At 41.3% G+C, this 9577-nt stretch overlaps 1 protein-coding gene across 5 annotated transcripts in view; it reads left to right on the top strand.

Annotated features, from left to right (window-relative positions):
- LOC106812963 (BAI1-associated protein 3-like) overlaps positions 1-9577 on the top strand; it is a 23336-nt gene that overhangs the window by 9630 nt on the left and 4129 nt on the right. For 3 of the 5 annotated variants that reach the window (XM_014816990.1, XM_014816989.1, XM_014816985.1), the window contains exons 10-23: positions 411-446; positions 987-1153; positions 1330-1453; positions 1982-1984; positions 2199-2267; positions 2592-2666; positions 2938-3069; positions 4273-4458; positions 5132-5200; positions 6077-6223; positions 6540-6653; positions 6987-7191; positions 7566-7689; positions 8642-8844. In XM_014816990.1, the coding sequence (XP_014672476.1) occupies positions 411-446; positions 987-1153; positions 1330-1453; positions 1982-1984; positions 2199-2267; positions 2592-2666; positions 2938-3069; positions 4273-4458; positions 5132-5200; positions 6077-6223; positions 6540-6653; positions 6987-7191; positions 7566-7689; positions 8642-8844 (1654 nt within the window). The remainder of the gene's footprint in view (positions 1-410; positions 447-986; positions 1154-1329; positions 1454-1981; positions 1985-2198; positions 2268-2591; positions 2667-2937; positions 3070-4272; positions 4459-5131; positions 5201-6076; positions 6224-6539; positions 6654-6986; positions 7192-7565; positions 7690-8641; positions 8845-9577) is intronic. The other 2 variants (XM_014816988.1, XM_014816986.1) reach the window with 2 other exon arrangements.

Genomic DNA, 9577 nt, shown 5'->3' with positions numbered 1-9577 from the left:
ATATATATACGATCTGAACATTTGCAACAACTGACAGTAGCCAGCAACGTGAATTGCAATCCATGTTCCCCTGAGCAAAATTCTGCTAATACTATTACACCGGTTCCCCAAGATTAAACTCTACTTACTGTTAACCGTTTCCGTGTGCACGTAAGTAATGCTTATAGCAACTGGCCCATACGTCACTGCACCCGTAATTTCGCCTGCGACGACGTTGTGCGATACGATCTGTATAGTAATTCAAGGCAAGGAAAGCGTAATGATCTGCTCTTACTGCCCCGCTGTTATTCTTGAGACAGCGATGCCTGTCCGAGCGCGCAGCTTTCCTCATTGGGTCTTTAACCACTATAACCGGTGGAACGTATATCCCTATCTAACCGCGTGAATTTCTATTTCTTCTCGTCTGCCAGCTTTCAGACGATGTGTGCGCAGCGATGGAGGATGAGGTAGGTAGTAATTTTCGGGAAGGGGGAGTGTGATTTATCCATCATTCTTCGGTACAGCCCACACTAGCTCTAGCACTATTGCCTCCAGTACTCTCCAAGAAGGGTAATGCGGGGCAATTGGGTCTATAGTGCTAGAGACACACATTAGCTAGGTAGTATTGCACACATAGCACTAGTGTTGTATTGCGTCGGTGTACGCTATTCGCTGGTGAATTAGCTCTTACGATGCAACTGGCAACTGGTCACCCGCAATGTTACTATGTATAAAGATATTCTATCATCTATTATCAGGAGTAAACAACAAAGGTAAATAATAATCCCTTGTTATTTACTCCCGCTTATATCTATGGTATCTATACATACTTCATATTCATTCTCTATGTCCTACCTATACCTATCTATAATTTAACTACCACTGATTTCAGCAAGTGCTGTATATATTCTGAATTGTTTTGTTTTTTTGTTATGTTTATATTTAGCGATGTTAGTTATTACTTGTTTATATTTTTGATGTTGATATTTGCACTATTGTGTTTGCAGTTCACCGAGGAGGTGGCAGCGCCGATTGACCAGTTAGCAAACAGCGCCGATGTGACGAATCTCAAGGATGACAATAATCCGATAGGAATGCAGATCGGCACGAATCTGTTTGAGCTGTACCTCGCACTGCAAGAGTTTGCTCAGATGAAGTCCTATCTACCACACAGGTGCGTGGGTGTGTGGGTGCGTGTGCGTTTGTGCGTTGTGTGTGCGCGCGCATGCGTGCGTGTGCGTGTGCGCGCGTGTGTGTGTGTGCACCTGTGAGTATGCATACCACCACTACGTGTTGTATTTCCACGAACATGGCTTAATCTTTGTGTTAATTCCATCTGTGATTTCGCAGTGAAACAAAGAGCCTATCGGTGTCACACTTTCACGAGTGGTTCAAGGGAGCCGTGAATCGATGGCTGAAAATTGCGCAGACCAAGGCTAACATCCGAATAAAGAAAGCTATCGAACTGGACAAGGTATATCTATATATATCTGTGTGTGTGTGTGTGTGTGTGTGCGTGCGTGCGTGCGTGCGTGCGTGCGTGTGTGTGTGTGAGTTGCAGTCAGTCCTGTATAAAGCGACTACTCACGGGAACCCCAATACGTGTCCTGTATAGAGTCTATACAGGAATCTGTATGAGACAGATGTCCGTTCTATAGAGGTAGTTCCATTGCATAACTGCCTCTAAAGAAAAACTTCAATAGAGGCTTTTATATAAAATTGTCTGTTATATAGAAGTGGTTTACTGTAAAACGCCCATAGTGTTGTTTATAAACATGCATCTATTGCATATTGATGTCCGCTATACACAAGCTTGACTGTGGTTGGCTTCTTGTATACTAGGATATGGCATTTCTTGTTTCGTTTTTCTATCGATTTTGCAACCAGAACTATAAATACTTTTCTATGGTTAGCGTGGTATTAAATGAATTGAGCTGCATTTCAATTCATTAATCATTGGCGTTTTGTCTTTTTTCTTCCGCTTGCGTGGATAAAATTATAGAAGGTAAGGATTCATAATAAATCTCTGACAGGTAGAGTGGGTGGGGGACTTAAAAGAACATTGCATACATTTAGGCATCATTTTGCGTGCGCAATCTCAGAATACAACGCGCATGTTTATAGTGGACCAGTGGATGGCATAGGTTGATGTTAACATTGCAGAAACAGGGAGTAGGCCTATAATAGGTGTCCTTACGTTTCTTTCACTCTTGTTATAGGTCACAGTGGTTGATCCTCAAGTGAAACATAGCTCATCGGCTGTAGATACAGCTTGCTGCTTCACACAGGTAACGCTAACATTGGTTTATGAACGTTGGAGTCTTCCGTTAGTGGCGCTAAGAACATAAATTTCTGAGAATAAAATAGAAAGCCACAGGTTCTGTAAATATCAAACAAATTGCAAAAGATCGGATTTTATAGCGTATCATAACATAGGATTTAATGGTGAATTAATTCTAAATCTATTTAAATTCGTACTTGAATTTAAACTTTCGTACTTTTTTTTTAATTGTATTTTAAGAATCTCGAAACTTGTTTAGCCTAGTGTCAGTCATACTTCCCTACACAAAGCTGTTCCCGAATGTTATGTTGTTTTTCGTTTTCATTTTCAGATACGGGAATTTTGGAAGCAGTTAGCGTGGCCGGATACCGCTGGCGCATATGTATTCGTAACTAAAGTCCTAGAGGTAGAAATTAGTATTTTAGACGCGTTCGATTCAAGTTTTTCATCGTGATAACGTATCGAGATATGACTTTAACATACTTTCAAAGTGTGATTTTTAATAGAAATTCAGAGTTTTTGTCGTGATAACCGTATCTAAATCTAAGTGTTTTCCGTGCTTTCAACGCGTTATTTTTGACGTTTCGAGTTTTTTTTATCCTGATACCGTACCGAGAAGCGCTGTTAGCAGATTTTTAACAGGATCTCTAGATGAAACGTGTTCACGTTTTTTGCAGGATATCTGCAACGGGGCAATATTCTACGCAGACGAAGTGCACAAAAAGCTGCAGGCAGCTGGTTACTATGACGACAGCGGCGTTTTTGATGTCACCGAGGAACTGTGCATCACCATAAACAACATCGAGCAGGTAGCCCTGTGCAGCTGCACACACACATACACACACACATACACACGCACGCACGCACGCACGCACGCACTCACGCACGCACGCACGCACGCACACGCATACACACACATTATCAGGACTAGTATAGTGTCTTATAAGTTAAGCTAACCCTGTATATAAGGCTCGCTCGCGAGAAACTGTGAACCGTGAGTTTGCAATGACAGGCGTCCGTTTAAAGCAATGACTTCAAACAGCTAGTCTGTCTTCCTGACCGTTCTCGTAATTTCCCAACCACTTCTACACCATTATTTTCACCAAAATATGCAACGATTGAAATCTGGTTGTTTACCTCGTGTTGACGGCTTGCCGCGGTTACATGATGATGCCACTTTTTCTCACGAGAACCCGCCCTTGTACGGTTTTACATGTTAAATTTAATTTAGCGATGGAGATGTTGTACCTACCAGTCTAGAACCACAGGCAATTGGAACGTCTCAATAAAAAAAATTAATGGTAAATAAACACGCTCTCATATTCATGTTGTTTGTGCGCCGCAAGGGCGGGCGTGCGGTGTGCTTGTGTGTTGCAGATGACCATTTGACCGGCATTTATAGGTGATTATAGGCGAAATTGAGTAGAGAAACGTTAAGACTTTGTTACATTTCGTGTTTATTTACCATTAATTTTTTTATTATTGAGACGTTCCAAGTACCTGTGTCTAGAACCACCACGTTCCTCAATGAGATGCACTTTTGTCTGGTGGTTGCCGATTTCAAGCGAATTGTCGCTCTACACGATCGAACGTGGTTGCATTACTTGCTATTTTATGTAACCATAACAGCATAACTCATGTTAATTTTTTATGCTGGAGTACTCAGTAACATGTTCGCTATATTAGGTGGCACCGTATTTCGCTATATTTTCCTCGAATGCGCAGTTATTTATTAAACAATTTCTTTAATAGCGGTGGGTCTTTAATTATCACTCAAAAAAGGGCACGATGTGTCCTTTATTATAGACACATCTGTTCTACAGACGCGTGTGCTAATGCAGATTCAAACGCATTATCTTGCTCCTGGCATGATGTAGATAATAATTGCCGACAGGTGCAACGTTGCGACTTGCTTTTCCTGACCACATGTTGATGGATCGTTTCCACCCACCGGTAAATTACACTCGTTAATTACGCCCGTAAATTACTGATGAGGGGAATGTTAATCACAGGTTCGTCGATCGTTAAAACCCTTGCCGGAGGACCTCCGATTCTCGGAGATCTACCACGCCGTAGACAAAGCGTACGGGAAGGACTCTGGCCGTCAGTGCAAGGTGGCACTGTACGGTGTGCTAAAGAGCTCTGATGAGGACGTCATCAACAAGATCAAGGAGGTTATCGAACACGTCGGTGAAAAGGTGCAGCCCTCCCTACGTTGGCTCTGCTTAGAGATCTGTGACTAGGAAAATATAATTATCATAACTCTAATACATTATTGATTATATATTAATTTAATAATGTAAATTATTAATTTAATATTCATGAATTTATTGAAATTATTAACACTTAATTAAACTTACACCAATTATGATCACAATTTTAATATTGAATTTTTTTCGCACTACAAAACGTCACTGTAAATATAATATATACAGCAATTTATATATTATAAGATATAATATCTATAGATATATATAAATATATATTTATAATTGTAGTCTCGTAAATAAAAAAGACAAGACATCACTTTAAGCTTACTCCGAGTTTCACACCTACGCGATCACAGACAGACTTTAATGAAGAATCTATAATTAATGACTAAAAGATTCTTCATTAAAGTCTGTCTGATGATCGCGTAAGTGTGAAACTCGTAGTAACAGCTAAAAGTGATGTCTCGTCTTAATTACACAGACTACAATTACAACGCTCTGCAACTTAACGCCATGGACTACCTACCGACAGTAAGACTCAAGCATCCAGACTTATATAATAATATAACTTTTAAGTTATGGAAAAATTATATATATATATATATATATATATACGTATGTTAATTTACATGCTCATTTTCACACGTTCTTATCATTTAAGATGAGACCGGACATAGGCAAAAGCGTATTCCATTTGGCTTGGGCGCCGGAGTCCGTGCCTGCCGAGGACGTAAGTGCGATAATAGAGAAAAACAATGTTCTAATGCGACATCTGTATGTCAGCGTCTCATGGTTCTAGTAGGATCGACATTCGATCACCTCACAAATGATAAGGCAATGGTCTACTCATGATTCTCATAAGGTCTCGGCTGTTATATTTCATACACACACAGACACTTGGACCGTTTCAATAATAAAATGATTGTGAATAAACACAACTTGTGTTTACTACCAAAGTCTGAATATTTACGTATTCTCTATCGGCTAATTATTTCCCGTAAATGCCTTCAAATTCTCCTCTATAACATGCACACAATTTCAACGCACGGGCGCCACGGGCGCACAACCTCATAGAAAGATATTATTTGTGTTCTGTGTTGTGTTCGATAGGGTTCTCTTTCTGGCTGCGAGTTTGTGCACAGTGGCGTATGCGCGGTGAAATTGTGTATTGCAGAGAAGCGTCTGAACTGCATTTACGGGGAACAATTACTAAAAATAGGCGAAAGAAAATAGATAAACATTAGGACTTTGGTAGTAAATACATTTCGTGTTTAATAACCATCATTTTATTGTTGAAACGGTTCATGAGCCTGTGCACATACTTATCGATGTAATACCGAGGTAATGCTGTTATGGCTGCTAATGCTCAAGCTGCGCAGTTAGAACGAACGCCAGCCCAATAACTACTAGGGGCTGTCGAGATATACCAAACGCTTTACAGTGTCTGCGATCGTGCACTAACGAACGGCTCGTGTTGTGTGTTTGTGTGTGTGTGTGTGTGTGTGTGTGTGTGTGTGTGTGCGTGCGTGTGCGTGCGTGCGTGCGTGCGTGCGTGCGTGCGTGTGTGTGTGTGTGTGTGTGTGCGTGCGTGCGTGCGTGCGTGCAGGCGATCGAGTCGTTGTTGAGTTATCTAGATAACAACCTTGACACGCTGAACAAGAGCTTGTTGCGGACCAACTTTGATCGCCTGCTAGCGGAGATCTGGCACGTCGTGTTGGACGAGATCAAGAAGATGCTAGAAACCAACATGGGGGTGAGACAAGCTTGCTGCGTGGGTACTATCTCTACCGTATAGCCTTTCGCTCCGCCACAGGCACTTGGCGCAGGGAACGGCTACACGGGTTTAGCTACGTGAACATAGTTATTACTTAGCATGCACTTCTGACTTACTCACACGTTCTCACTTAGGATTTCTGACTTACCCATAAGTTCTCACTTAGGATTTCTGACTTACGAACAAGTTCTAACTTAGGAGTTCTACTTCTAACTTACTCACAATTAAGTTCTCACTTAGGAGTTTTGACTTACGAGTTCTGTTTTACATGCGAGTTTTGCTTTGTCCCGTGCAGAAGAAGCCAGTTTTCTACTCGCGCTTGTACGATGCTCTCGACATCTTGCGCGAGTTTTTCCACGCAAACGAGAAGGGCTTACCGATGCAGACGATCATGAGCAGAGAGTACGAGGTAAGGCGTGCACATGAGCGCAGCCCTCCTCGGGGAGTCAACCCGATACCGTATCTCATGTAACGCGTTCAGTCGAAATTTCAGTCATCCTCACTTATCGGCTCTAATCGGATTGAAAGATTGATGGGATTTTGGTAGATTTGTGGCACACACACACGCACGCACGCACGCACGCACGCACTCACGCACGCACGCACGCACGCACGCACACACACACACACACACACACACACACACACACACACATGGTGAATAGAGTTATATCAGAATAGGGAATAATTTCATAACCATTTATTTCACTATTATCATCGTCGTCTCTCATTGTTGCTGCAGGCTCTGCAGGACTTGCTCAGGCTACATAAGTCCGAGACGAATACCCTGGTGGACATGTTCTATTTGGAGAAGATCGACATACAGAAGTGCACTGAAGACAGCCGCTTCGGGGTGTTGACTGTCAGGGTATACTACAACTTCTCGTCCGAGGAGCTTTCGGTGGAGATTCTGAATGCTAAGGATATCATCCCACTTGATACCAATGGTAAGGTTATCATTGATTACGATCTGCTACGCCTGCTCTATTTCTACGAAGTAAGCGTAGAACATATTATAAAAGCAATTTCATGGCACAGATTTCAAGATTTGCAAAACATCGCCTCAAATCAACACCAATTGATTGCGGGAATTATTGGCTCAGGTGATTTTTTTAACTTATTGCTCTCTTATATATTTTTGGAAATCCACTCGTTTGACTCGTTTGAGAGTAAGTTAATAAAATGCTAGGGTATAATGAACGGTAGGTAATAAGGTGATAAATTGAAATGAAGTAAATAAATAAATATATATATATATATATATATATATGTTCATTAGAGCTGTTCCTAATTTTCTACGACATCTATATGTCCTGTACAGGTCTGAGCGACCCATTTGTGATGATAGAGTTGGTGCCAAGTCACAACTTCCCCACCTGCCAGGTACAGCGGACGAAGATTGTGAAGAAATCGCTAAACCCACTCTTTGACGAATCGTTCGGCTTGTGAGTATGCCTGCATAGATGTCTTCACGTCCCTACCTCAGCTCTGTGTATATTTTCACGCATGTAACTACTATTGTGACTGCTCTAGCGATTGTTGTCATGTGGTAGAGCTATACTTGTCCCTGAACGTAAAAGTTGTGGTTTTGCCGTGTACCTGTCGTATCTAGTCGTTGCTCTTGTTGGTTACATGATTTTCGCTTTTAAATTCTCTCTGTTCAGTATGCGTCTAGGTTATGCGTTTACATGCTTTCATTAATATATATCTATATATATATATATATATGCGCTTATATAGTTTTGTATATTTTATATGTTATATATGTCCATATGCTGCATATTTATATGCTTTATATGCTATATGCTTATAGGCTATATATTTATACGTTTTATATGCTATATGTTTAGAGTTTACATGTTATCATGATATATGTACATATATATATATATATATATAATATATTATATAATATATATATATACCACATATAAGCTACAATTATATTAAATATAGCATTGGTTTTTATGACTATTATGCGTTTAGAGTTTACATGGTTTTTGTGCAAACACATCATATCTATGGGTCTTTATATATTAATATGCTTTGTATGCTATATGCTCAAAGTTTATATGCGTTGAAGTTAAGGGGGGCTTATGTCGGGCTTGCGGAGGCCGACTCGACCTGGCACAGCAACTGGCCATTCTCGAGCACTGCGCGAAGCGATCGGCAGCGACTAGTTGCGTCCAGTTGCCCAGTGTTCTATTCCGAGGAACTAGTGGCTACCAGTCGCAGGCAGTCGCGTCGCAGTCGACCGACCTAAGCACTGCAGTCGCAGTGAATTGCAGCCAGTTGCTTCCAGTCGAGCCGGCTCGCAAGCCCTACATAAGCTCCCCTTTAGGAGCGTGTTCTAACGCGTGGTTTAACGATGTTTATCCATGCTGCTCGGCACATCAGTACCGTGAATCCGGACCAGTGCAGACACGAGTCGGCGATGGTGCAGTTCACCGTCATGGACCACGACATTATGTTCGCCAACGACTTCGCCGGTGAGGCGTACTTCTCCCTAAACGGAATCCCCGGACTGAAGGGCGAGAAGGCTGGAGGCTACTCCAATCTGAAGCAGACTCAGCTCATACTTACGCAGCCGAAGCCCCGAGGTGACGTCACGCGCCTTTCCCGCTTACCTTTGTTCGTTGTTCGTGTCTTTCTTCGTTGCGTTGTTTCCCTCTATCTTTCTGCTATCCGTCCATCCTTCTTTCGTTTGTTTCCACTTTCTTTTTTGCATTAACTCCCTCATTCTTTGCCAGTTTTTCGTTCTTGTCTTTCCTCCTTTCTTTCCCACAACCCACTAATTCGTTTGCTGTTATCCACGTTCATCGCACACTTACAAACTGTATGGTATTACAAATTGCCGGATGCGTGTGGTAATTTTGCTTTATCAATATCTAAGTTATTAATATGAAGTTCTGTCTACTCTTTTCTGTTCCGTACAGAGATGTGCGATAGTCGGTTTTTTCTTTAGTATACTAAACTTGTCACTATTTCCATTATATCTGTCAGTCTTATCTACAACAATATTTGCCACATCTTTTTAAGAGCAAATAATACCCATTATTGGCTCTGTATCATTTGAGTAATTAGCTCTTGATCTTTTGAAACTAGCTGTTTGCCACATTTTGTTATAAAAGCCGATCAACCTATTAATGCTTTACTAGAGCTCAACTACGCTTAAAGAACCCCTTTTCGTAGCCCATACACACACTCACGCACGTACACACGCACACGCACACATGCACACACGCGCGCGCATATATCGTGGAAGTATTCGTTTTACTAAGATCTTTAGTTGCACTCATAACCTTATATATATTTATTTATATTATATTTATA

The sequence above is a fragment of the Priapulus caudatus genome, unplaced genomic scaffold, assembly GCF_000485595.1.
Source record: "Priapulus caudatus unplaced genomic scaffold, Priapulus_caudatus-5.0.1 Scaffold707, whole genome shotgun sequence".
NCBI classification, from domain to species: domain Eukaryota; kingdom Metazoa; phylum Priapulida; class Priapulimorpha; order Priapulimorphida; family Priapulidae; genus Priapulus; species Priapulus caudatus.
This window is presented reverse-complemented; position numbering and strand designations above follow the sequence as displayed.